At 34.6% G+C, this 25,633-nt stretch overlaps 6 protein-coding genes across 6 annotated transcripts; 3 read left to right on the top strand and 3 right to left on the bottom strand.

Annotated features, from left to right (window-relative positions):
• Positions 1-1,443: 1,443 nt before the first annotated feature.
• Positions 1,444-4,446, top strand: LOC108811973 (amino acid transporter AVT1A-like). The gene is made up of 11 exons (XM_018584100.2): positions 1,444-1,684; positions 1,994-2,268; positions 2,367-2,581; positions 2,682-2,705; positions 2,790-2,970; positions 3,052-3,271; positions 3,390-3,525; positions 3,623-3,788; positions 3,873-3,916; positions 4,022-4,084; positions 4,180-4,446. The coding sequence occupies exons 1-11, from the start codon at positions 1,527-1,529 to the stop codon at positions 4,273-4,275; spliced, it is 1,578 nt and encodes a 525-aa protein (XP_018439602.1). The 5' UTR covers positions 1,444-1,526; the 3' UTR covers positions 4,276-4,446.
• A 2,476-nt stretch (positions 4,447-6,922) lies between these two features.
• On the bottom strand, positions 6,923-7,696 carry LOC108809652 (sigma factor binding protein 2, chloroplastic). The gene has a single exon (XM_018581811.2). The coding sequence runs from the start codon at positions 7,578-7,580 to the stop codon at positions 7,158-7,160; it is 423 nt and encodes a 140-aa protein (XP_018437313.1). The 5' UTR covers positions 7,581-7,696; the 3' UTR covers positions 6,923-7,157.
• A 5,464-nt stretch (positions 7,697-13,160) lies between these two features.
• On the top strand, positions 13,161-15,110 carry LOC108811977 (F-box protein At2g41170-like). Its single transcript, XM_018584103.2, has 4 exons — positions 13,161-13,974; positions 14,268-14,347; positions 14,422-14,666; positions 14,757-15,110. The coding sequence occupies exons 1-4, from the start codon at positions 13,315-13,317 to the stop codon at positions 14,942-14,944; spliced, it is 1,173 nt and encodes a 390-aa protein (XP_018439605.1). The 5' UTR covers positions 13,161-13,314; the 3' UTR covers positions 14,945-15,110.
• A 756-nt stretch (positions 15,111-15,866) lies between these two features.
• On the top strand, positions 15,867-18,350 carry LOC108811979 (rhomboid-like protein 18). Its single transcript, XM_018584106.2, has 8 exons — positions 15,867-16,081; positions 16,169-16,281; positions 16,564-16,704; positions 16,877-16,943; positions 17,294-17,445; positions 17,532-17,633; positions 17,706-17,813; positions 17,920-18,350. The coding sequence occupies exons 1-8, from the start codon at positions 16,057-16,059 to the stop codon at positions 18,085-18,087; spliced, it is 876 nt and encodes a 291-aa protein (XP_018439608.2). The 5' UTR covers positions 15,867-16,056; the 3' UTR covers positions 18,088-18,350.
• Positions 18,351-18,426: 76 nt separating this feature from the next.
• LOC108811982 (uncharacterized) lies at positions 18,427-20,364 on the bottom strand. The gene is made up of 5 exons (XM_056988230.1): positions 19,760-20,364; positions 19,426-19,698; positions 19,240-19,342; positions 18,910-19,139; positions 18,427-18,841 (listed from the first exon to the last, which is right to left on the bottom strand). Exons 1-5 carry the CDS (start codon positions 20,131-20,133, stop codon positions 18,604-18,606), a joined length of 1,218 nt encoding a protein of 405 aa, XP_056844210.1. The 5' UTR covers positions 20,134-20,364; the 3' UTR covers positions 18,427-18,603.
• Positions 20,365-20,549: 185 nt separating this feature from the next.
• LOC108813012 (CDPK-related kinase 1) lies at positions 20,550-24,123 on the bottom strand. Its single transcript, XM_018585430.2, has 11 exons — positions 23,396-24,123; positions 22,801-22,931; positions 22,667-22,708; positions 22,489-22,597; positions 22,236-22,314; positions 21,851-22,147; positions 21,644-21,756; positions 21,434-21,541; positions 21,285-21,347; positions 21,029-21,196; positions 20,550-20,932 (listed from the first exon to the last, which is right to left on the bottom strand). Exons 1-11 carry the CDS (start codon positions 23,891-23,893, stop codon positions 20,795-20,797), a joined length of 1,746 nt encoding a protein of 581 aa, XP_018440932.1. The 5' UTR covers positions 23,894-24,123; the 3' UTR covers positions 20,550-20,794.
• Positions 24,124-25,633: the final 1,510 nt, after the last annotated feature.

The following is a 25,633-nucleotide window of genomic DNA, read 5'->3' as shown; positions in this document are numbered from 1 at the left end:
TTAACTAAACAGATAGTTTTCTTCTAAAAATGACATTCAACAACATCACAAGGAAAAGATTCTCCTGATTTGCAAAATATCAACGTGGAAGAGGCATGCAAATCTCTCTTTAATTATCCCACATTTAAAAGTACACTGGAAAAGTTAACCAAAATAATATTACAAATGCGTCAAAGGATAAACTATTAAAAATCAGACGACCATATGAAGCTTTGACACTTGTAGAAAATCACATGCCACGACATAGAGATAACGTATTTCTATTTCTTACTGACAACGATTACAATTACACCCCATTCCCTCGTCGACTTCGCGTCACTCAAATCTATGTTTTCTCTTCTTAATTTGGACTCTTTTGGGACATTAAGATTCAAAACAACGAATGGGTTTTTAGTAAGTACTAAGCATAAGAATCCAGCAACATTCATGATGATTAGTTGTTTTCAAAATTGGATTTGTTGAATCAGAATTACGAAAACAAAGAATCAGGTCTATCTATAGTAAAAATATGTTCATGCTTGACAAGAAAATTAGAAATTTTAACACATAATGGACATTTCGATCTTGAACATGATAAACCCGATTTTACAGACTCGTGTAGACGGTGATCCCACCGATAAAAAAACCATCTCAACTCAACACTTGTTACTACTCCCTTTCATTTTGCTTTTAAACTCTAATTTCTTTCTTTAAAAACAAATTCACTTAAAAGTAATTTACTACTCCCCCTCTGTTTCATTATAAGTGTCGTTTTAGACTTGTGCACACGGATTAAGAAAGCATTTAATTTTACATATTTTCAATATAAAAATATCATTACCGATACAATTCAACCAATAGAAAAATAGAATGGAGAATAAAGTTAATAAATTTTGCATTGAAACTTTAAAACGACATTTATTTTGCAACGAAAAAAATTCTCTAAAATGACACTTAATATGAAACGGAGGGAGTATAAAATTTAGCTATATTTAATTTTATTATTAAACTCCATACATATATATTAATCAGTAGATAATACATTTATCTAAATAATCTTTTGAAATTTCTAGATGATCATTTTTTTCTCTTATTTTTACTTTTTTCATCAATGGAGTTTAATAATAAAATTCAATATAGCTAAAGTTTATAGTAATTACTTTTAAGAGAATTTATCTAAATAATCTTTTGAAATTTCTAGATGGTCATTTTTTCTCTTATTTTTACTTTTTCCATCATTTTTTTAAACACTCTTAAATCTCCACCGTTATTGCCACGTCACCGCTTCCCGCCTTATAACAAGGCAAGCTTCTCGGAAAAACAGAGTCAGAGAGTTTTACGTGTTTCATATTCGTCTCTCTGTCCACCTCCTCTCTTCTCTCTGCAAACTTAGAGAACACCCATTCTCTCTGTCTCAAAAACTAAACAAAAAAACATCAATCAAAGGAGATTGAGATCTTATTTGGTCTATTCTTGTTTCCTTTTCGTGTGTGATCTTTCTTTCATCCTCCACAGTTTCTTTCCTTATTCGAAAACACTCGCAAAAAATGGAGAAGAAACCAGATTTTACGTTTGACGACGATGAAGACAGCAGTAGGTACGAGAACGACAGCGAAACTGATCGAAGCGACGTCGCAGATCTTCCTGCTGACGACGACAACGAAGATACTTTCGTTTCCCAGGTTCAATGGCCTCAGAGCTTTAGGTAACTGTAACGTCTTTTTTCCTTCGTAAAGATCAAATATTTCATGGAAAAAAATCATTCTTTTCACACTTGAATCACTGCCCATCTGATCCTGTTGCATTCTCCAAGATTTGAAGGACTCTGTTTATTTGATTGAAGCACTCTGTTTATTTCGTTGAGATACTCTGTTTATTTGGTTGAAGGACTCTGTTTGTTTCATTGAGATACTCTGTTTATTTGATTGAAAGACTCTGTTTATTTGATTGAGATACTCTGTTTATTTCATTGAGATACTCTGTTTATTTGATTGTTGATATTTGTTTCAAACAGGGAAACGACAGATTCGTACACGATTGCAGCATCACCAATCTTCGGATCTCTCAGGAGCAATCCGAGTTTCTACAACACGAGTCAAAAGCCGAGTTTCTACAGACAGAGCAGAAGCAATCTAGATGTCGAGTCTAAAGCTCCTTTCCTCCCCGATAGGAACGAAGAATCCGACAAAGCCTCAGCTGCACAATCAGTTTGGTCTCGCAGAGGTTCCTTTGCTGAAGAGTTAGCCATAGGAGGCTATGGCTGCAGCTTAACTCAAACCATTTTCAATGGTAAAAATCTTTAACTTTCTTTAGCTTGAAATCAAGAACACATGTGTAAGTAAGTAACTCTTAACTTCCTTCAAAACTCTGTTTTTTTTGGTTTATAGCGATTAATGTAATGACTGGAGTTGGGCTTCTCTCAACACCTTATACACTTAGAGAAGCTGGTTGGGCAGGGGTGGTGATTCTTCTCTTGTTTGCTGTTATATGTTGTTACACTGCTACTTTGATGAAAGAGTGTTTCGAGAACAAGACTGGTATCATCACTTATCCTGACATTGGAGAAGCGGCTTTTGGGATATCTGGTCGTATTCTCATCTGTGTAAGTCTGATATTTGATGAACCATGTTAAATCTCTATGTTGTTCTTATTTTTTTTTTCTCTTCACATTATCTTATAACATCTGCAATGTTTTCTCGCAGGTGCTATTGTACACGGAACTATATGTAAGTGAAGCTTCTTTTCTAAAGCTTGTTTCAGTATGCACAATGTGAATTTAATATAGAATCTTTGTTTACTTCTTTTTGTAGTCTTATTGTGTGGAGTTCATCATCTTGGAAGGTGATAACCTGACAGGGCTCTTCCCTGGTACATCACTGGATTGGCTCGGTATCCATATCGACTCTAAGCATTTGTTCGGTATCTTGACTGCTCTCATTGTTCTTCCAACTGTTTGGTTGAAAGATCTTCGCATCATCTCCTATCTCTCCGGTACATCCAACTGCTTTTTCTTTTTATACTACATTTATTCCTTTAGTCAAGAATCTTGAATCAGCTACTTTGATTCCACAGCTGGTGGAGTTCTTGCAAGTGTTTTGATAACAGTGAGCACGTTTTTCCTCGGGGCAACGGGTGGAATCGGGTTTCATCACACTGGTCATGCTGTGAAATGGAATGGGATACCGTTTGCTATTGGTGTCTATGGATTTTGCTACTCAGGCCATTCTGTGTTCCCAAATATATACCAATCCATGGCTGATAAAACCAAATTCACCAAAGCAGTGATCATAACGTAAACCAATTATATTTTCAACTCTTATACAAGCTTTTGATGTTTAATTTGATCCTGTTCTTACATCAAAGAGTTTGTTTGTTTGTTGTTGTATGTGTGTGTGGTGGCTACATTGCAGTTTTGCTTTATGTGTTTTGATGTATGGAAGCGTTGGAATCATGGGTTATCTCATGTTTGGTGAAGCCACCTTGTCTCAGATTACATTAAACATGCCAAAGGACTTGTTCTTTTCGAAAGTGGCTCAATGGACAACCGTTAGTTGTTTCCCTCTACATCATCATTGGAAGTTGCATTTTTACACTTACCAACTTCATCTTGGTTCTGTTTTGATTTTTTTTTACTAATCGTCAGGTTGCGAGTCCGTTTACAAAATTTGCTCTTCTGATAAACCCATTAGCAAGGGGTATAGAAGAATTATTACCAGAAGGAATGCCAGAGAACATATGGTGCTTTCTTCTTCTAAGAACAGCACTGGTCGCTTCTTCCGTTTGTGCTGCTTTCCTTATTCCATTTTTTGGTAAGAACGTTAAAGCATGGGTTTATTGCTTAATTGTGTCTCAACTCAAGACTCATTATTGTTTTGTTGCAAATTTTGTATTAGGTCTTGTGATGGCACTGATAGGATCTATACTCAGTATACTAGTGGTTAACATTCATTATCTTTCTCTCCCTACTTCCTTAATATCATAAGAACACACATTCTTGGATCTAATCATAAGTATTTTATCGTAAATTGTATGTGTGGTTCAGGCAATAATAATGCCAGCTCTATGCTTCATGAAGATAATGGGTAACAAAGCTACAAGAACACAGGTATATATATATAAACTGAGCTTTTTAGTCTCTTCTTGACAGTTCTTGTAAGTAGTTTTGGGGAGATTAACACTGACTTGTGTTATGATAACCAGATTATTTTGAGTTGGATAATAGTGGCGATTGGTTTGGTAAGTGGGACCTTGGGGGCATACTCTTCGGTTGCAAAGATCATTAGGAACTATGACTGAAGAAGCCACCATAGTCTCTCTTTTTTGAGTTTAATGTTTATGTTTATGCTAATAAAAATCTTTATTAAGATCAATTTGGACTTTAAAGTAGTAATAAGATTAGTGAAAGGTTTTGCTTTCTCAAAAGTTGTCATGTTTGCTTTTTGTAGTTTTGTGTATTTTCTTTATTTTTGTGGGCATCTTTCTTCTATTTAAATCTGAATTGACTATTTCATTCGCAAGCATTAAAACTTTCGAAAGAAGACAGTGGAATATTGGGCCCTCGCTTGGTATACGTTTGCCACAAGAAAGATATTATAAGCAACAAGCACATACTGCACACATAAACAAGTTTTATTTAAAAGAGAGAAAAAATCTTAGAAAATATCATAACTAAAGAAAACCACAAAAATCCAATTTTTGTTTCGAAATATTCAAAATAATTGATAGAATTTTTATATGCTTAATTCTTGTCATATAACCGAAACTATTTACTTACTCATTGTGTACACATGAGTAATTAATTGAACAATTCAAAAGTTTTGGTGCAAATATGAAACCAAAATGCTGACAAAAAATGAAACCAAAACTCGTATTTTTCATTTGATGTTCTAATCATTTACCCAAATATCCCAAGTCTCATCATAACCGACAAGACATGGTGGATGGAAGTAACGAGACTTGAAGGTTGTCGGTCCAGCCAAATGTTTATAGTTCAACCAATAAAGTGTTTCATAAATACATACTATAAAGTAAAGATTCACTGTTAGTTGACTTTTTATCATTAGTAGTTGACTTTTAATATGAACTAGATTTTGATCCGCGCTTTTGAAGCGCGGAATATTTTACGATGAAAAATTTCACTAATAATTTAACAAATATTTTGGTTATTTTTAAAGAGTGTGTATTTAAAATATTTTTGTATTTAAATCAGTATTTTTAAATTCAACCCGATTGTGATTATACCGGTTAATCCGGAGATCTGACAATTCAATTTATGTTTTTAAAATATTCATATTAAAAAATCACTAAAACCCGAGACTAACCGATTGAACTGATGGAATGACCGATATGTAATCTAATTGGATTTAAATTGTAATAGTTTCATAATTTGTAATCTTATAATCGAAATTTTAAAGTTCACTATTTTGCAATTCATGAAATTATGACGTTTCTACAAAATTTTAAAGAGAAAATGATATAAAATAACTAAGATTAATTATTGTATTATTTGGAAACATTAATAGTAGTATAAAAAAATATATTGTTTGGAAACATTGATAGTAGTATAAAGAAATAAGTATATTGTTTGGAAACATGGATAGTAGTATAAAGAAAAAACATTAGTGACTTAATGTATGTTTAACTATAAAATATAAATGTGTATTTAATTTAAAAACTTACAAAATAAATGTTAGATCCAACAGAATGTTTCTGTTTTAATAAAATAGATTAATTTAAAAACTTACAAAATAAATGTTAGGTCCAACAGAATGTTTCTGTTTTAATAAGATAGATATTGGTTTTTCCGTTTCTAATGAGCGAGTTACAATGACTTACGGAAATTATAAAACAATGGTCTAATGTATGTTCTAATATACAATAGATGCTCTTCTATATGGAATTGGTTGGTCCATATGCCTTTATTAACAACAAGGTACATTTCATTCGAATACAAACTTAGATTTCTTAAATCAGTGATATGATGGAAGGTTGATGACAAGAGAATTACATATATGGATAACAAACTACGTATTAACGAGCCAATTCTTGTCACAAATACTTTTAAACTAGTTGGATTTATTGGCCGCGTGAAACAAGCGGTTCCGAGTGGATGCTACAGTCTACATCTTATATCATACATTCATACTGAAGAAGCTTGCATATCTTACATCGTCTAAACTGAAATTTAAATTTCACCAGCAGAAATGTAATTATAGTAAATCACCTTGAGGTTCGGTTAATAGATTAATGCATTCAGGAGAACATAAAGAACATCACATGGTACAAGTCTAGAATTTCAATTGAGAAAAACTTACATTTCTTTGTGTTTGTATTTTGAAATATAACCTTTCACCACGAGGAAAGTGTAACTATAAGCTTAAACAAGTTTATAAATCACTGAAGAACACAACCAAGATTTTCTTTTAATGCATGACTATGCAGTGCCGGAGGCAGCTGAGAAGCATGTGGGTCATTTGACCCATATCAATTTTAAGAATTAATCAAATTTAGGCATAAATTTGTAATATATCTAAGAGTAATTGGTTGAGTTTTAGTAGTTTGATGACCCCCTTAATATCTAGTCAATTTCATATATAATTTTTTTTGACCCAATGGTTTTTTTTCCTAACTCCACCACTATGACTAGAGGTTACATCCCCTTAATTAACATCTATCTGAACGTTCTACTATATTAGACTACCTCATATGATTTCACGAAATTTTTAGAAACAGTAATTTAATTTAATACTACATAGTTCTTTTACATGAAGATGGGGGCCATCCGAAAATAAAAATCTTCCAAAGTCCAAAAAGAAAAGGGATACATCATACATCTATCCAAATGTTCTACTAAAGTCCATCATGACATAAAAGCTTTGGGCGTTCCTTTTTTCCGTTTCATTCCCGATCATTTTCTACATCGGAGATCGAACTGAATACAGAATTATTACCACCCAACAAAACACGATTTTATTTACTCACAAACACAAATAATTCGCCGCAAACCAAATGAAAAAAAAAAACAGAACTCCATATGTTTTTTTTCTTTGTAACACTCAGAACTCCATATGTTATACATCCATATATATAGGTATCGACGAAACCCTAAACTATAAGACGATCGATTTCTTCTTCTGATCGATGTGACACCATTTTTTTTAGAAAAAAATATAAGATTTTTAGAGAGAGCCAATGCTCCCTAAGGCATTCACATTGTAAAATCCAGACGAGAAAAACGCAGACAGACCCGCCGACATTTGAGGAGCATTGAACACTTCCTCATCCAACGGTGAGTAGTACTCACGGATCCCTTCTTCCAAAGGCTCAGGATTCATCTCCACCTGTTGAGGATCTGCCGCGGCGTAAGTGGTGGCCTCCTGAGGTAGATCGGCGGCGTCTTGACCGGTGAGTTCTTGAACAAGCTCTCTGAACTTAGAAGGGCAAGTCTCTACTCTCATAGGATTCGATATGTAACGGACTTTGATGGGTTTGTTATCGTTAGTCGTCGTGGCTTTCCTCTTCTGCTTCGGTTGTTTTCTTGTCGGAGATGAAGATGGCTGTCTCTGGTTCAAGCTTGTGAGCAAGGTCGATGATGACTTCATCTTCTTGATTCTTTTGTGAAGAACCCAAAAAGAAAGAAGAAAAAAGAATATCTAGAATGTGAGGTCTCTTGTTTGAGCCCAAATTCTAAACATATATAAATGCTATATGCTAATTTTAGGAGAGTGGAATTGAATGCGAAGGGAAGCAAAACAAAAATTTAGTGACAAGTCCCATTGGGTCCTCGGCTGCTGTTACCGACGGCACGTTCACTCTACGCGCGTATTTTTTTGACACTTACTCCTTTCTCCACCGCTTTTTCTCAATGTGATTACTAGCCTTGCTTTTAACAGGTATGATTTATTACTATTCTGTACATAATTGTAGTTGGACGTGGTGTGAATTGTGGAGTTTTATTTCTCTTTTCAGAACTATACACAATACGGTACTATATAACATAATACCAACATGACCAATCATTACAATGTATAAACAAAACAAGATTGGTAATCTATTGAACTCTTCTTTTAACATATACGTACTAATTGTTTTAAGATTTATATATATTATCAAGAATTTTTGAAGAGGACTTCCCCATATTGAGGTGCTCTCAATTAGTGCATAGTATAATTGTGTCAACACTGGAATTTTATACTTCCCAACAATATATCCACGTAAGCAAGAACCAATATTCACGAGGAAAATAATTAAATTAGAATTATCCAAGGGTTTTAGCAGTGCTCGAAGTGTTATGTACGTGCCAAACACTCGCGTGACGGGAAAAAAAGTGAATAAAGTTTAAGTGGAAGCCGCCGTGGGCTTGAGTTAGCCATCAGGTCCTCCAGAGAAGCGCCACGTCTATATCGGTGACTTAGACATATAGACGCCATGACGTCACTCACTTGACCCGTCGATAGTGATGTCACCACCTTAATTATAACTGAAGGCAAATCACACAAATACGAAAGACAAAACGAAGAAAAAACAAATTTAACCTTCGCGGGAACCATGGAAGGACTCGATTAACCCTCGTGATGAATTAACCCACAGTTAAATTAAATATTCTTCTGGACTCTTTGTGTTACAAATATTTTTTTTTTCTCGACTCTTTTTAACCGGCAAGTTCAAATCGTACATACTTATCTTTGTGTACGTTTCCAATTCTTCTGTTAGTTTATTTGTTCGGCATGTCTAGAACGTTATATTTCAAATATTTCTTTACGTTCGTTTCGTCTATTATGTATTGTTTGCTAATTTACCAATTAATACTCGACTTTAGGTAGATCATTAAAGTTAATAGTACATCAAAAAGCATTTGTTAACAATAATCTTCGGACAAGAAAGATGACAATACCATCCTAACAAGATGGTGTACTGTCGATGGTTTGAAAATAATGCGATTATAAGATACTATTACTGAACATGTCTCATTAGCTAAACATACCTTGCAAACACACACACACAAAAAAGATCAAACTAAAATGCTAATAACATTTCATCTGTTTCGAATATATACAACTTATTGAATTAGAATATATACGATGCAGAATGGAAAGTTATTTAATTAGAGTCCATTCAATTGGTGAGCATGGAATTTCAATACAAATCGTCTAAGCACTCTGCTCCAAATTCAAGTATGACGTTGTAGATAAAGATCTAGGCCTAGCCCGTGATTTAGTTTAGTGGATTTTAGTTACTTTTTCAAGAAAACGTGTCAAATATATATATATATATATATATATACATATATATATATATTCATTATAGATTTGATAAGAATTATTTGATCAAAAAAAAAAGATTTGATAAGAATTATTATAAATTTCAATCAGCTAGCTAGATTTTGACGGTTTACTTTGGCCGACTCTAACAAAATAAGTTATTTGCTAAATTTCAAAACGTATTTTTAGTATTATTATTATCAAAACAAATTGCAGATATTTGTTTTGAACTGTAATAGTCTTGTATGATTAGAAAGAAAAAAACTTATAATTTAAGAAGTGATCGACATTAAATGAAGGGGGTCCAAGTGGACTAGTGGGAAGAGGGAGGACGTATGTGCAGTGTGGTCAGGTCCTAGTTAAAAGGTCTCTTAAAATCGGTCTAATGTTAATGCGGGACCTCTATCTCCCTCTATTTACTCCTAATTAGAATTCCTTCAGCTACTACTGTAGTACACTTCTTTTGGCAAACAGTTATTTTTTTTTTTTTTTTTTTTTTAACACAAACCCAAAAAATTAGAGATGCAACTTAGCTAATGTATATGTTACACTGCCACTGTTTTCTTAAAAATTGAACTGTAAAGGCCGAGAGACTAAAGAAACACAAACATGTGTGAACTTGAGCTTCAAAAATTAGAGATGCAACTTAGCTCATACATTAAACAGGCAAATCCACGTCCATTTTAACAACACGCATAATCTGCTTCACATCTTCTGCTTTCTCCTCACTTGTAGAACTCAAAGTCCGTGTCTGGCTTCTTCACATTTGAGCGGTAACCCTTCTCGAAATCCTTGGGCAGTATCACATATCTGTTCTTACGCACCGCATGCATTCCAGCTTCCTGGCAGATTGCTGCTGGCAAACAGTTATTTCAACGTGTAATTTAGGCTGTAGCCTGGATTCTAAGCAAATATAAGTATTGTGTATCAGTTCAGTGATCAAACGCGTCAATAAATTTTTAGTATTTTCTTATATTCAATATGTATACATAACCCGGATTAAGTTTTTTTTTTCTTTCTCAATGATAAATCTAACAAAGATTTATAGAGAACCAAGTTTACGATTTAGCTCCATGCAATTGCCCATAAAAGTTAGAAAAGTATGTATCACGGAAGATTTATTTGTTTCCTCAAAAATAATTAGGTAGTTTCACCAAGTGACACCATAATGAACATGGAAAGTTTCATTTAAAGGAAAAATAAAGTTAACAACCACATATCGTTCAAATAAAAGAAAAAATCTATCACATTTATATTTATCGATCTCATTATTCCAAACGCCTCACATTTTTCCCCATTTAAATTACTTAAAATTAAGTGAACAAAAAAAATTGCTTAAAAATTAAAGAATTTGTCGGCACAAACTTCTTTTTGTTTGGCCAGAACTTGCATATATTTAGCTAGCTAATGACCCTTTTTGTCACGATTAACTAGCTAATGACCAACTACGTTGATGGCGATGAAAATTTTAAATTGGGCCTAATTAATTACGATATGGCCATAATACCACAGCCGAATAAATTGTTGAAACAAACAGACAAGGATTGGAAACTAAATAGTAAAAAGGCTTGGTTGCATCATGAGGAGGACATGTGTGTTGACTTTTAAGTAAACGGATAGATCCAAAGGACTTCTTTTGTTTTTTTTTTGGGAACAACCAATCCAAAGGACTTCTTCTGATCGAATATGAAACTGATACGTTCTCAGGAGCTATGTGTTCTATGAAGTTGATTCGAGTAATACCACAAGAAGTCTTTTGGATCGATGTGTTTGAGTTTTGTTATTCGTTGCAGAAATACAAGTACGCTAAATTTATTTAGGAGCTGATCTTATGATGATCTATATTGTTTTTACTAGATGATATTCTTTTAACATATCCATCTACGTAATTCTAATTTTAACATAAATTTTTAATTTCAATATAGATTTTCCTGTGTTTATACTATTCAAATAAACAAATTAACTAATTATAAAAATCTAAAAAACATTATGCTGACAAAAAAATCTAAAAAACATTACAACAAAAATAGTGGTACTGTATTAGTATCTTTTACGTTTTGTTGATTGAGAAGCCCACTGGATCAAATTATAAAAGGAAAGTCCATATCGATAAAAGTAAATAAGAGAAGTCCATTGGACTAAATTCCAGTAGATTTTTTTTTTAATCAAAAGAAAAAACTCTGATAGTAATTTATTTTCCACATTTTATTTTAAAATAAATTGTGCTCCAACAATGTTCATTTCTTGCTTCAAAATAAAATAATGAACAGTGATACTTCAAATTTGAATATATATTGTTCACTATTTTTATGTTTTGAAGCTAGACTTTCTAAATTATAAATTGATCTTTAACTTTTACTTATTCTTATATTTTACTAAAATAAATTATATACGGTAATAATATCCAATAAATTTTAAAATTTAGACTATTATTTTTATCTAATTATATATTTATATTGAAAAACATGAGAATATTCATTTAAAAACTAACTCGATTAAAAATAATGGAAGATAAATAAACTCATATTTTACTTCTAAACACTTTTATTCATTATTTAAAGAAAAAAAATTATAAAAGGTGCTTTTTTTTACAAATATGGTGTTTTGTGTTTGTTTATCCATATTATGCAATAAATTTTTTATATGATCATGTTTAATTTATATTAAATAGAAATTGTATTGAATTATTGTCAAAACAAAACAGTTGGGTAGAATTACTAAATATTAAAAAAATATAAATTGTTATTAATAATTAATGATAAAGTGAACATTGGATATAATTTGAATATTCTTTATAAAAATTGAAACAATGCATTGGAGTCAATATTGCTTCATTTTTAATTTCATTTTGAAAAAAATGAACTTTTTGAAGATAAAAATAATTAAGCCTACAAAGAATTGTTGTTGGTAAAATAAAACTAACCATTGGAGATTTCCTTCTTGGTGCAGTGAATAAGCAGAACCTTAGTAGAACGGTTCACATGATCGCAGACCAAAAGAAAAGAAAAAACTGATGTAGGAGAATCAAGGAAAGTTTGGTTACCGAATATGCACTGTTGGTAACATATGCAAATTTACAAATACACTTGGAGATAGTACGTTTACGTTAATTGGTGATCTTGACCGGCAAGAAACACTCAAACAAGCTGATTGTAAAAATTGCACATTCCTTTATTTCAGTTCCTGAAGGAATAAAATGCATATGAGCTTAAAATACACTTGCATTGCATCAGACTCTTGTCAAAAGAGAAGGTTTCAGAAGCTTCAGTTTACTTTGTTTCTTTTCTCCTGATACTGCTGAAAGGAATTGGTTTGAGACCATCTGAGTCTTTGATTGACCCTTAGGTTTTCTAAAACTTAAATGTGTTTTGATTCTCCACTTAGGAAATAAAAAGGATTAGTGTTTTTTTTTCAAACCTAATCTACTGCATTTGTCGTATAGTCCACCTCACTTTTGGTTGAGTTACAACCCAACAAGAGTTGACCAAGTCTAATGGTTTCGTGAGATAGTGGCTTTAAGACTTCTAAGATAACGTGGATAGATCCCTAAACCCACTTTTTCTTCCATAATCTTTAAAACATATACATAAAAGTAGTTGGAACTTTGGTAGAATAATTAAGCCTACAAAGAACAAAAGGTTAAGTCGTTGGGAAGGCGTTTATAAATCCATTAGATGTTGTTGATAATTATGAATAGTTTAAAGACGAAGTTTGGTCACAGAGCACCAGCTGTCACACAAACACGACATAAACTCTTAAGGTCATTGTCTCTCATGGTAATGCCAATGTAGCCTTAATGACCAAACCAACAACATTGGTTCTTCCTCTGCCCCCACCTAACTCTCACCAGTATTTATTTATTGCTCACCCAATTCAATGTTTTAAAATTTAATAGCCTCAGCAACGAATCTTTACAAATTATAAACCCCACTAGTCTCAAAGACTCCTTGCATATTGCTTCATACTTGTAAAATACATAGACACACGCGCAAAGCGTGAGCCACATGAGACAGCTTGCGTGTGAGTCACCCTAAAGGCAAGAGCCTTCAAACTCTTTCTCTCTCTCTAGCAACTAATGGTATTGTCATTCTGTTCTCTCGCTTTCTCTTTTCCACCACATTTCTTGTTTTCAATGGAGAACACGTACCTCAAGATCCTTTCGTTTTGCTTCTCCAACCCGATTTGTTGGTTACTCATACTTTCTTGGCTTGCAAGAAACATTATCCATACTAATGGAATAAGAAGAACATTAGCATGGAGAAAGAAAACAAGAAAGAATAAGAAGAAGAATCCAGATGATGAAAACAAAATGTCTCTGCTGGATTTACCTGACTTAACCTTAGACTGCATCTTGGAGAAGCTCTCTCCATCTGAGCTATGTGTTATGACTTGTGTTTGCTCTGAGCTAAGGGATAAATGTGGGAGCGATCATCTTTGGGAGAAGCACGTGGAGAAGAGATGGGGGAGAGTAATGGGTGATGCAGCGATTAAAGAGTGGAAGTCACATGTCGCCACGTTAATGTCATGTTTCAGAAACTCTAATAGAAGTAGTAGAAATAACACAAGACAATGGAGGTCGAGGCTTGCTGCCAATCTTAAACCTTTTTCATGGTTAAAAACAAACCATGGTTGCCATAACAGAGGTTCGTCATCAGCTATTGATTCTGTGATGTATTGGTATTCGACTCTTGAGAATGGCAAGTTCTGGTTTCCTGCTCAGGTCTACAACCGAGAGGTAAGAGTCTATTTTTCCTCTGTTTTAGAGTTTATTTATTGTAAAGATGGACTGGAGATGGTCTAATAATTGAATCATGAATTAAAATTATACAATTTTTACATTTATGTAGTTTATAATAATGATAAACTTGTAAATGTTGAAGAAATTAGTTGTATTTATTAAATTTTGATTAGTTAAAAATTGTGAAAATAGTTTATCATATAAAATAATAAATCTATAATCAAAACTCTATAATATACATCTTTGGAAATATAGAAATGGAGTATAATATATGTTTTGGTTCGATGCAGAACGGACATGTTGGATTCATGATGTCGTGTTACGATGCTAGAGTCAGATACGATGCCAAGACTGATACATTTCAAGCAAGGTAAAAGCTATGAGACTCTTGAAAACTTGTTTCTCTCTCATGCATGTCCCTTAATGTTTCTCATTGTTTTTCAGATACTCGGCGCATGGACGGCGTGCGGCGGAGGAAAACGTGACGTGGCAGAGACTGAGACCGTCTCTAGTGGACACAGAGTCACGTGACCTACATGTTTCTGATTGTCTGCAGGAACTTAGACCTGGTGACCATTTCGAGATCCAGTGGAGAAGAACTAAAGAGTTCCCTTATGGCTGGTGGTTTGGAGTTGTGGGTCACCTTCAAAACTGTGGCGGAGAAGAGAGCTGTCGTTGCATCGCCGACGGTAATTAATAAGAAATGTATCTTGTTTCTTCAGAAATATTTGAGTCGTTAGCAGGAGAGTGAATATATATATTTTTTATATATTGGGCAGAGAATGTGGTGATGGAGTTTAGACAGTTCAAACCGGAGTCACCGTGGAAAACGACGGTGTTAAAGAGGAGGGAACACCGTGAGACGGGGAATGAGGTCTGTGGTTTTTACGGCGGTGTAAAGAAGTTGGGTACAGAGGAAGAAGTTTCTACCTGGAAGCGGTTGTGGCCTTCTCAAGTTTTAGACTAAAATACTTTTTAAGTTTTAGATTATTTAGAGGAGTTTGCTTAAGAAATAGCAAACCTCATTTAATTAATTTTGGAATTTCTACTTTTTTTTTTTTTTTTTTTTTTTGGAATTTCTACTTGATTGTAAACAAAAACGTACTTAAAGAAAAGTGAGTATATTGGCTCTGCTTCAAGAAAACATAAACAGAAACAGACGACTGGCTAGCTGGCAGAAAAGAACAAACAAACTAACAGACAGACAGACACTGGTTTTAGAGAAAGAAGAGTTTGTTTCAAAAGAGTGTAGGACTTTTAAAAGAAAAGAAAAAGTAAAGTCTTATTTGTAATATTATTTAATTAATTTATAGCATATGCTGATAATTATTGGCAATTACGAAATATTCCGGATTGTTTGCTGATTTTTTACTTTATTTTTCAGTTATTCTAAACTATTTTCAGCTACTCTAATTTATACCTTTCCTAATTTTACAGGTTTTTAATGCATATTTATTAGTTAATACTTAATAGAGATAAATTTTGTATGATAAATACATTTATGAACAATACTTATATGTATTTGTAAAAGAATGTCATTAATTTTTGAAATACTGATTAATTTTATTGTTATAAACTCAAAAAATAATACTACTGTTGATAATTATCTCAAAAAATTCAGATCAAATACGGAGACAAAATATCTTCTATGGTAATATTTTTCGTAATTGATAATTCAAATCTAAATATTGTAATATAAAAATTATTAATAAACTTTTTAACTAAACCACCAAATTAACGAAATTTCAATAAAGTATTATTAATTTAGAGTCATAGAAAATTATCTAACTTAAATTTATATTATTTTCTGAACAAAAATTAATTATTATTTTAATATGTGTGGTTTTTAACAAAAAAAAATATCTTTAGAAAATTGTATTTATTTTTCTCTTAATTATCAGAGTAATGGTAGTCTGACATCGAGAGATCACTGAAAGATCCTTCCTTTCGAAGAAAGACACGACTCGAGAGAGAGAAACAAAAACCCCTCGATCCATCCATCGCCAGTTCCAGAGATTCAATCATCGACGAGCTTTCCTCCGCCGATTGTTGACTTTTTTCTGTTCATCCGATTACACGATGAACGGAGGTCCCTCTGGTTTCAGTACGATTCCTCCCATCACCTTCTCAGAATATCTTTTTGTTTTGTTTTTCTGCGATTGATGATGATCGAAAGTTTCCAACTTTGCAGATAATGCTCCGGTCACGAGAGCCTTCGTCATCACCAGCGCCCTCTTCACTGTCTTCTTCGGGATCCGTGGAGGAGGAGGAGGAGGCTCTTCCAAGCTCGGTTTGTCTTACCAGGTAGATTATCTTTCTCCTTCCAAAGCTCTTCTCTTTACTCTTATTTCGATGTTAGGTTTCCAACTTTTTAGTTTCAAAGGTTCTTGCTTTATTGAGGGAGGGAGTAGTTAAACCCATCATCTTTAGGCTTCAAACACATGGATTTAGGTCTTTGATTGCTTAAGAGAATCATGTTTGAGTGTCTATGTAGAGTGACTATTATGAAAGTCTCGTACTTTTTGTTTGTGAAAGGAAAGAAAACGATTGTGTTTTGTAAACCTCTTCTGCCAATTTCATTTGCAGGATATTTTCGAGAAGTTCAAGATATGGAAGCTAATCAAATCGAATTTCGCCTTCTCCTCCACCCCTGAATTGTTCTTTGGCGTCTATCTGCTTTACTACTTCCGTGTCTTTGAGAGACAGATTGGTTCCAATAAGCACTCGGTAAGTGGATAATAATAGTTCACACCTCAATTCTATCTTTCATGTTTGATTTATTCTGTCATGTCACTTATCATTGTAACTAGAAAGATGATTGCTTTTTAATTTCTTTAAATGTTGAAATTCTATTATTGTTTCTTACAAGACATTAACTAGTACTCAACTCATTCTGCAGGTTTTCATCTTGTTCTCTGGGTTTGTATCACTAATTCTACAGACCATTGTGTTATCACTGTTCAAAGGTATGCATCTTCCAATCTTCGTATTCTGCACTAGAAATGTAGACAACTGTAACGGAATATAGTTTATCAGTTAAGCTTAACTTAGCCTGGTTACTAGTCTCACCAATCACCAAAGTGCTATAGGGAGGTTTATGACTGGTGATGATCTTTTTGTTGGTTTTAAATTCTTTCTTGCTTTGTTCCTTCACTCTCATACCGTTGAAGATGTTTACACAGAAACTTTCACTGGTCCATGAGTTATATTATTAAGAGCTGTTTCTCTTGATAAGCACTTATATACATTCTGTAACACAAATATATTACATTTTATGAATTTGTGTGCACATAAAAATATCTGTTTATGTTTGTAGACCCTACAGCAAACCTACTGACATCTGGACCATACGCCCTCATATTTGCTTCCTTTGTACCCTTCTATTTGGACATTCCTGTCACAAAGAGGTTCAATGTATTTGGCGCTCACTTCTCTGATAAATCATTCATATATCTTGCTGGTGTCCAGGTAAAACAGTACCATTCAATTCTTTCTATACAGTAGAACCCCTTTTTTTTAGATAGACAAGTTACTCGGTTTCCATTTTTTTGTAGCTTTTACTATCATCTTGGAAAAGATCCATGTTACCTGGAATTTGCGGCATAATTGCTGGTTCATTGTATCGGTTGAACATCTTTGGTATCCGCAAGGCAAAGGTTATATGCCTTTCTTGTCTTTTTGCTTACAGTATCTAACACTTTACTAACACTAGTTTTTGTCTAAAACAGATTCCAGAGTTCATTGCTTCCTTCTTTTCCCGAATGTCTTTGCCATCCTCGCGCAGCCATTCTCAAGCACCAACAAGGACATCACCCAGCTTAGGTCGCCAAGCAGTGGCAAGTCTTTACCTTTTTTCCTTTAGCCAAACTCTTGTCACACTCTAAAAAACACCCATCTTCGTTTGCTGACATGCGTTGTTTTGAGTTTTTTTTTTTTTAATAGAGATCATATCAAGCTCCGGTGCCGTCAAGTATAGAGCCATCTGAGGAAGCAATAGCTACTCTGGTGTCCATGGGATTTGACCAGAACGCAGCTAGACAGGCCCTTGTACACGCCAGAAATGATGTCAATGCAGCCACCAACATTCTTCTTGAATCCCACTCTCACTAGAACCTTTTCATTAGGAAAAAAAAGAAAGATTCCATTCGAGATGCCAGACGGGAGAGGTGTTCCTTCTTCTTCTGCTGCGTTCTAACAACTGAAGTGGCATTTTACCTTGACGATATCGTGTCCAGAGAACATATCTGATTTTGCATTCTCCTTTTCTTTCTTTTTGCCGTTGTGTTTTAGGAGGACTACATTTGTAGGTGGTGTCTATGTAGTGCAGATTTTGCCAGTCTTTTCTAAAGATATATGGAGAGGCTATTCTATGATTTCAATCTTCATAGCTTACTTATCTTTCTTTAGCAAATTACATTTCTGATGGATTATGAGATAAGTTTGCAGCCGTGTTCTAAAAAAATCGGCATAGATGACAAATTACACCTAAAATAAACGATAAAACTATTATCAATGAGTTGATATACAAGAAACAGACCAGGAAGCTAAGAACAAGAAACTCCTCATTGCCTCTGCTTTCACATTAATACATACACAAGTTTAGGTATAGGGACTCTTTTGTCTGGATCATTCCGTAGTCTTTAGTTCTTCTTTTTCTTGATCCATGGTGTAAACAGGTATCTCCCAGTTCTTGTTCTTTTTAGGATCATCTGTTAAAGTAAGATCCGTTTCATACTCTCTAAACGTCTTGAAGAATGTCTTTGCACCCATCATTATCAGCCTTTCCACCATGAACAACTGATAGTTGTTCTCTATTACAGGATCCAAAATCTCACTGAAGTTGGACGAATAAGCCACTTTGTACCTGTAGTGATACATCAAAGAGTCTTAAAAACCATCTTAACATGTACGTACGCTCTGTGATTATTTTACCTGGCAGAGAGAGGCGAGAAAAATCCAGGGGTTCTCTCATTAGAACCGATGTAAAGAGTTCTCCCTGGTGGAATCTGCTTGTGTATCCTGGTCATGATAAACTCCGGGCGTGTGTCTCTGTCTAAGTGTGGAAACTGACTTCTTTCAACGTGAAACCTGTCTCTTCTTGTTTTCAGTTTGTCGCCTCGACGAACATGGATTGCATCATAGTCACCCAGTTGTGATTTTATCTGTTAAGGCCACAAGAACAATTCAACTATTAAAGGCCACAAGAACACACTTAAACTATGTTCCTTCAAGGCTAGATTGTATTATGGCAAGTTCGTTAACCTTTTCTGCAGCATTTCTCAATTTTGGTGCTGCCATACTAGGGAGAAATGAATAAGGAAGCATGACGTTGGTACGGTTAATTCGATCCTTGCACTCAACAAACCTAATTACCAAGAAGATTATAAGCAACAATGTCATTACAACATAAGGGACTCGCTCATCAACGAAAAGATAAGCATTCGTTACCATGCGAGAGGACTTGCGGTTCGGTTAATGAGCAAAAGATTAGCATAGTGACTAGTAGAGTCATTAAGCTCACGCCTACTTGTAGTAGTAGTAGCTCCATTCACATGCGCAATCCCTCGTTCCTTCAACTTCATACCTGTAGACAGCACAATGTGCCAAGTCTCCGAGTCATCCAAGATCACAGGGATCTTCTCTGAGATGAGGTCAACATCATACAATGACTCCATTGCACAAGAGCTCACTTCCCAACCAACAAAACACACAACACAAAAAAAAAAAGAATAAAGTAAAGATACATCCATCTCTTTTGTCTCCAAAGTAGAAGCTCTCTCACCTTTCATTGAGTAAACCTTTCTTGTTATGTATGGGATTGATGCACATCCGAGAAGGCATAACAAACGTCCTGTTGAGAAACATGGCTTCTTCGAGTGCGCATCTAAGGCTGGATTCTTGGTGTCCCAAACCGGCACATGCCTCGCAGTTCTTGCCAGGGCAGTTCACTCTGTCTCCCCAGTACAAGTACTTGTCCGACAAGCTGTGTTGTTGTCTCTTGCTACGAGAAGTCCTCCTCGAGAAGAAGTATTCAACGGAGAAGGCCGAGGAGAGAAGAAGAAGGAGGAGCAATGCGACGGAGAGTAAAGATAAAAGAACAAGTCTTTTGGATCCGTGAGTGGTTCTGGACCTGTGGGTTGTGCTCATCGTCGCCATTTCGAGTGTGTGTTTGCAAATGTGGTGATGTTGAAAGAGAGGAGGAAGAAGAAAAAGGAACAGTCTTTCTTTTTCCGGTGGATCAGAGATCTGAAGGGAGAACGGTCACGTGGGGATCACGTGTCTACGGATCATTGCTCATGATCCAAAGATGTTTCAGGCGGAACTTGTTTTTTTGTTTGTTTAACGGATAGTGATGAGAGAGAGTAGTGGACACGTTAAAAAAGTGTATGCAAGAATCCGAGATTAGGTTTTAAATATTTGATACTAACTCTAATTTTCAGAACAAGTTTTTTTTTTAGTTATTTGGATTTTTTTGGTATATCCAAATATAAATTCAGTTGATTATATTTTAGGTTTGGTATATTTTATATCACCCTACAAAATATAATCAGATCTTTCGCACATGCCTACAGTAGCTGGGACAAATCCCTTTTAAGTGTGATGATATTCAATATGATTGTGTAAGAGGTATGGAATGAATGTAACATTCCTCTTTTATCTGAAACCCACACACATTACACACACAGAGAGACATAATTATTGAATCTTTTGACTCAAAATATTACTCATGAACACAGGAAGAGGAAACACAAAAAACTACTACACTTCAGTTTTGCATATTTTAGCATCTAAAACCAATGTTTCATTCATTGCTCCTCTAAGCTTTCTGTAATGTCCGAGAAGAAACGCCGTGTAGTAGTCTCACAAAACCCAAGAAACTAAGCTTTCCATCTGAATGTCTTATCCAATCTTGTAGCACAACGTGCACCGGAACTGATGGCCCCAGTCCAAGTTCCTGCATTTTGAACCAACACACATTCTCCATTTAACAAAATATCTCAAGTGTGTGTGTCCTCTTCATAAGAAAGTGTGTAAAAAAAAAGATTCGTACCGATGCAAGTTCCTCAATCATGATGGGTCTATTCCCGTCTTTCTCAAACAACTCGTAAGCACGACGTGCGTGTTGCTCCCATGTCTCCATCGCTTCCAGCTGATAAACGCTTAATGCTGATGCACAGAACTCTTCAAAGTCTAGCTTCTTGTATTGAAGACAACTTATCTGCATCCCCCACACAAAAAAAAAGAGAGTGGAATGTTTTAACCACCAAACCTAATGATAAAAAAACTTAGTCCCTACATTTTCTTACCATGTGAACAAAATCTAAGACTCTTGAATCCTTAGTAGCATCTGTTGCAGTCTTTAGGATTGCCTGGTATTTATTTGTATTAAAAACAAAATCAAGAATCCACAAAATGCAAAGAGGAGAGATAGATGGAGACAGAAGAAGTCACTCACTGTTTTGTAATTCTGCATTGAGATATATCCATTTTTGCTTGGCCCCAACAATGTAAACTGCTCCCTCAGATAAGCTAATTGTGGTACAGTTAATGTCTTGGCAAGCGCCTGCAACCATGAAATTAAAAAAAAGAATTAAAGATTTTATCATTCATACAGATGAATCTCTACCAAGTAGTATATGTCACAGATTCTTAGAATCCAACTCACCTGCAAAGCTGATTTTCTCAAAGAAGTAGACATTATGTACACTTTCACAAGCTTGTATATGATCATATCAGATGGTATCCTTAGCTCATGCGAGCCAACTAGCCACGGATGACCTGGAGGAACAAAGACAAATCGATTCTTCACATGTTTCATAATATTCAAATAAATGCTAAAGAGATGAAGATGATTTATATATATATTACTTACACAAAGACTGAGCTGCAGTTAGTCTTTTACGGTAATCTTTGTTAAGCAATCTTTTCACAAAATCTACAGCATCAGGTGATAGCGACGGCCAAGGAGCTTCTTCAAAGTTCGGTTCCGCCTTGAGAACAGCTCTAAAGATTCCGGATTCAGTACGTGCCCAAAAGGGTCTACTGCCACAGAGAAGTATATAAGCAATCACTCCAATACTCCACATGTCAGCTTCTGTTCCGTATGTACGGTGCAGAACCTCCGGGGCTACGTAATAAGCACTTCCGACAATGTCATTCAACCTCTCGTCTGCAGGGTAAGAGCAAAAACACTTGTCAAGTTTTCACATTTAACAAAGAGATTGGTACATTCAATGTCTGGTAATCATATCTCTAACCTGGCTTGACATAATCAGAGAGACCAAAATCAATTGCTTTTAGAGGAGAAGTCTCATCTTTGGTGCTGAAGAGAAAGTTCTGTGAGAGGTAAACAAACAAAAAGAAAGAAAACATAACCGTCATTATCACTAGTGGAATTCTTCAATCCGTGTGTGTAACAAAGGGTAGTGATAATGTGATGGGACCTAGAAAGTGAAGTGTCACCTACAGAGAAATGATTTACAAGAAAACAAACATCATCCTGGAAAGTACCTCTGGTTTAAGATCACGGTGAACCACACCTTGTAGATGACAGTAAGATACCACGCTAAGAATCTGAACCATGACTTGTTTAGCATCATCTTCTGAGTATTTGCCACCCCTATGATGAGAATCAAGATCAACAAGGTCAATACATAGATAAGCCACATGTGATGTTGCAGCAAGTTACCTTTGAAGTATTTTGTCCAAGAGTTCACCGCCTTTACATAACCTGATAAAAACAAGAGATTGAAGTATATTTTCATCAGCAATCATGTAATTAAGAGATGATCAAATGAGGTTAAGAGAATGATGTATACTTACTCCATCACGATATAAACGTTTTCATCATCTTCAAACGCGTCATAGAACTGGACTAAGTTCTTGTGACCAGTCAGAGCTCTCAATATCTTCACTTCTCTACTAACGTCCTCAATTGCAATTGCAGTTGTCATCTGCAGTCAACAACACCATAACACTAAGCAATGAAATCAAACGATCAACGAGCTCAAGAAGGTAGCTTTGCTTATCAATATCATCTGAAAACTCTGTTTCAGACCAAATCTAGAAACAGATAAACTCTGTTTTCACTTATTTTTCACATTCAGATTCAGCTTATCTCGCGTAAATCTACAAAAAAAAAAATCAAACTTTGTTCAATCATAAGCATGATCTCTGTACTAGCCGGAAGTTTGGAACAAATCAAACATCATTCGCCAACATTTTAAAGCAGTTCCACATAGAGAAACCAGAACAGAGGACTTAATGAACAGAGCACAATCCTAACACATCAGAACAGAGCACTTAATAAACAGAGCACAGTCCTAACACACCAGAACAGAGCACAATCCTAACAATTAGCAATAAGACATTAAAGACACAACATTAACAGAAACTGATCGAGTTAAAAGAAGCAAACCTTGGACTTAGGGATGACTTTAACAGCAACTTCCTGACCCTTCAAGCTTCCTTTTTTACCCTTGGCAGAGCAAGTATACCCAAAATGCCCCCGACCCACCTCCCCATCGATCTCGTAGTGCGACGCAAAGTGCTTGGAGAACCCGAAGCTCTTGTCGAGACCGATCTCGAACTCCTCCCCTTCAGGGATCGGGACCTCGTTGGGTTTGTTTGAGCCGCCGCCGTGACGACGCGCGAGGAAAGCGCGTATGTGCTTGGCAGGGGAAGGAGGAGGGAAAGGCCTCTTGAAGATGCGGAGAGGCGTGGAGCTCGCGCTCGTCGAGGAGACGGCGGGGGAGGATTTGAACAAGCTGGGTAGAGGGCTCGGGCTGTAGAACGGAAAGCCTGAGGATTTCGCCGCCGCCGGGGGATGAGAACTCGTCGGAGCTTCGTCGGAGGGTTGTTGGAGGGTGCTCTGTTTCTGCTGGTGCTCGATGGGTTTGCCGTGACACATCCCCATGGCTTGGCTTTGTGAATTTTGGAGAGAAAAGATGGAAACTTTCGATTTAACACCACAGAGAAAAATTGAAACTTTGGGTTAGTTTTGTCTCATAGAGGGGATGTAAGAGATTAAGACCAAACAGAAGGGAAAGTTGAGTAAATACACTACGCGAAGCAAAAGCAAAGTGTTCTCAAGGGATGAAAAAAGGAAGATGCTTTCACAGTAGCAACAAGAAGGGAAAAAAAGGTAGAGAGAGAGGAATAAAGGAGAGAGAATATAAAAAAACAAAGCAAAAGCTTTGATTGGTTTACTTTTTTTATTTAATTTATTTTTAATATTTATTTCTTTTCCATTCTTGCAATATCTATCCTATTAAAAGTTAAGTACAAATAGAAATAACCCTTAATTTTTTTTAGTATTTACCAACTTGTGCCATTTCCTCAACAAAAAAGGAAGCACTTTGAATAATGCTATACGTGAATCACTTTTAACTAATCATCATTCTTTATAATTTTTAAAAAGCCTTATCAATTTAAAGTATATAAAAGAAATAATATCAACTATTAAATATTTTAAAGTTACAATCTCCCCATATCTATCTAATAAACAAGATATTAAATTTGTAAGTTGATCACCTATTTAATTGATTTTAAATTTGTCCCAAAATATCATAATATTTCAATAATAATATATTTAACTCAACATAATATATTTATCAATGTTTTGAAAATCGGACCGGACATTGATTCGAAACTATAGGTGGATCAATGGTCGGACTGGCCCAACCGGTCCAATAACCATTATTAAAAAAATGTTTTCAATATGTATAAGAAAAATACAATACAAAGTCAAATTTCATATACCAACTTAAATTATGATTTTTTATTTCACATTAAATTAAAAAATAATATATGTGATTATTTATATGATAGTACATATAAAATACTATTAATTATATGTTTGCTGTGTTTTAACGGAAAAAATAGATTGTGAATTATAGGTGGGCGTTCGGGTACCTATTCGGGTTTTGTTTGGGTCTGTTTGGGTTTCAGTATTCCGGGGTCAAAGATTTCAGTCTCATTCGAATATTTTTAAATTTTAGTTCGGATTCGATTCAGATCTTTACGGGTTTGTTCGGGTTCGGATAACTCATTTAAATTATTTTTAAAATTCATTATATACTCAAAATAATATATTACATATAAATTTGAATAATATATATCAGAATACATGAGCTTAACATATAAATTGATTTGATTTAAATATTTGGATAGATAATAGATAATTATTTTGTATTTTTGATGATTTGAGTATACTTTAAATTTTTTAGATATTTACATTTGACTATTTATATATATATATTCAATTATTTAAACCAACTTATAAGTACTGTATGTATTCTGAATGTTTTTATATACATTAAATCTAAAAATAATAATATATATAAGTATATAAATCTATTTTAAATACATTCAGGTATCTGAAATACTTCGGTTTGGATCAGATTCGGTTTCAGCTCTCTAAATATCAAAATTTTATATTTAATCAATTTATGTTCAGGTTTGGTATTTCTTTTTAGATCTGGATCAGTTCGATTTTTTGGATTTTGATTTTTTGTCCAACTCTAATATTAACATGAAAACAACATATTTTATTAAAATATATACCCGCACGGGTATGCGGGTCAAAATCTAGTCTTTTGTTAAATGGGAATAATGTGATGTTTGGCTGCCAAGAATGAAGGAAGAGTTTGTGATG

The sequence above is a fragment of the Raphanus sativus genome, chromosome 6 (genome assembly GCF_000801105.2).
Source record: "Raphanus sativus cultivar WK10039 chromosome 6, ASM80110v3, whole genome shotgun sequence".
Classification (NCBI taxonomy): domain Eukaryota; kingdom Viridiplantae; phylum Streptophyta; class Magnoliopsida; order Brassicales; family Brassicaceae; genus Raphanus; species Raphanus sativus.
Note: the sequence above shows the minus strand (reverse complement) of the source record. Positions and strands in the feature narration are given on the sequence as shown.

What these genes read in the sequence shown, in the direction of transcription:
- LOC108811973 (XM_018584100.2), top strand. Translation starts at nt 1,527, where the DNA reads ATGGAGAAGAAACCAGATTTTACGTTTGACGACGATGAAGACAGCAGT. An exon ending in CATCATCTCCTATCTCTCCG is followed by an intron (nt 2,971 to 3,051) that starts GTACATCCAACT and finishes TTGATTCCACAG; the next exon opens with CTGGTGGAGTTCTTGCAAGT. An exon ending in ACCAAAGCAGTGATCATAAC is followed by an intron (nt 3,272 to 3,389) that starts GTAAACCAATTA and finishes GCTACATTGCAG; the next exon opens with TTTTGCTTTATGTGTTTTGA.
- LOC108809652 (XM_018581811.2), bottom strand. Translation starts at nt 7,580, where the DNA reads ATGAAGTCATCATCGACCTTGCTCACAAGCTTGAACCAGAGACAGCCA.
- LOC108811977 (XM_018584103.2), top strand. Translation starts at nt 13,315, where the DNA reads ATGGTATTGTCATTCTGTTCTCTCGCTTTCTCTTTTCCACCACATTTC. An exon ending in CTCAGGTCTACAACCGAGAG is followed by an intron (nt 13,975 to 14,267) that starts GTAAGAGTCTAT and finishes GGTTCGATGCAG; the next exon opens with AACGGACATGTTGGATTCAT. An exon ending in CTGTCGTTGCATCGCCGACG is followed by an intron (nt 14,667 to 14,756) that starts GTAATTAATAAG and finishes TATATTGGGCAG; the next exon opens with AGAATGTGGTGATGGAGTTT.
- LOC108811979 (XM_018584106.2), top strand. Translation starts at nt 16,057, where the DNA reads ATGAACGGAGGTCCCTCTGGTTTCA. An exon ending in AGCTCGGTTTGTCTTACCAG is followed by an intron (nt 16,282 to 16,563) that starts GTAGATTATCTT and finishes TTTCATTTGCAG; the next exon opens with GATATTTTCGAGAAGTTCAA. An exon ending in TGTGTTATCACTGTTCAAAG is followed by an intron (nt 16,944 to 17,293) that starts GTATGCATCTTC and finishes TTATGTTTGTAG; the next exon opens with ACCCTACAGCAAACCTACTG.
- LOC108811982 (XM_056988230.1), bottom strand. Translation starts at nt 20,133, where the DNA reads ATGGCGACGATGAGCACAACCCACAGGTCCAGAACCACTCACGGATCC. An exon ending in ACCGCAAGTCCTCTCGCATG is followed by an intron (nt 19,343 to 19,425) that starts GTAACGAATGCT and finishes CTTGGTAATTAG; the next exon opens with GTTTGTTGAGTGCAAGGATC. An exon ending in TTCTCGCCTCTCTCTGCCAG is followed by an intron (nt 18,842 to 18,909) that starts GTAAAATAATCA and finishes GTATCACTACAG; the next exon opens with GTACAAAGTGGCTTATTCGT.
- LOC108813012 (XM_018585430.2), bottom strand. Translation starts at nt 23,893, where the DNA reads ATGGGGATGTGTCACGGCAAACCCATCGAGCACCAGCAGAAACAGAGC. An exon ending in TTGGACAAAATACTTCAAAG is followed by an intron (nt 22,598 to 22,666) that starts GTAACTTGCTGC and finishes TTCTCATCATAG; the next exon opens with GGGTGGCAAATACTCAGAAG. An exon ending in TCTTAGATTTTGTTCACATG is followed by an intron (nt 21,197 to 21,284) that starts GTAAGAAAATGT and finishes TGGGGGATGCAG; the next exon opens with ATAAGTTGTCTTCAATACAA.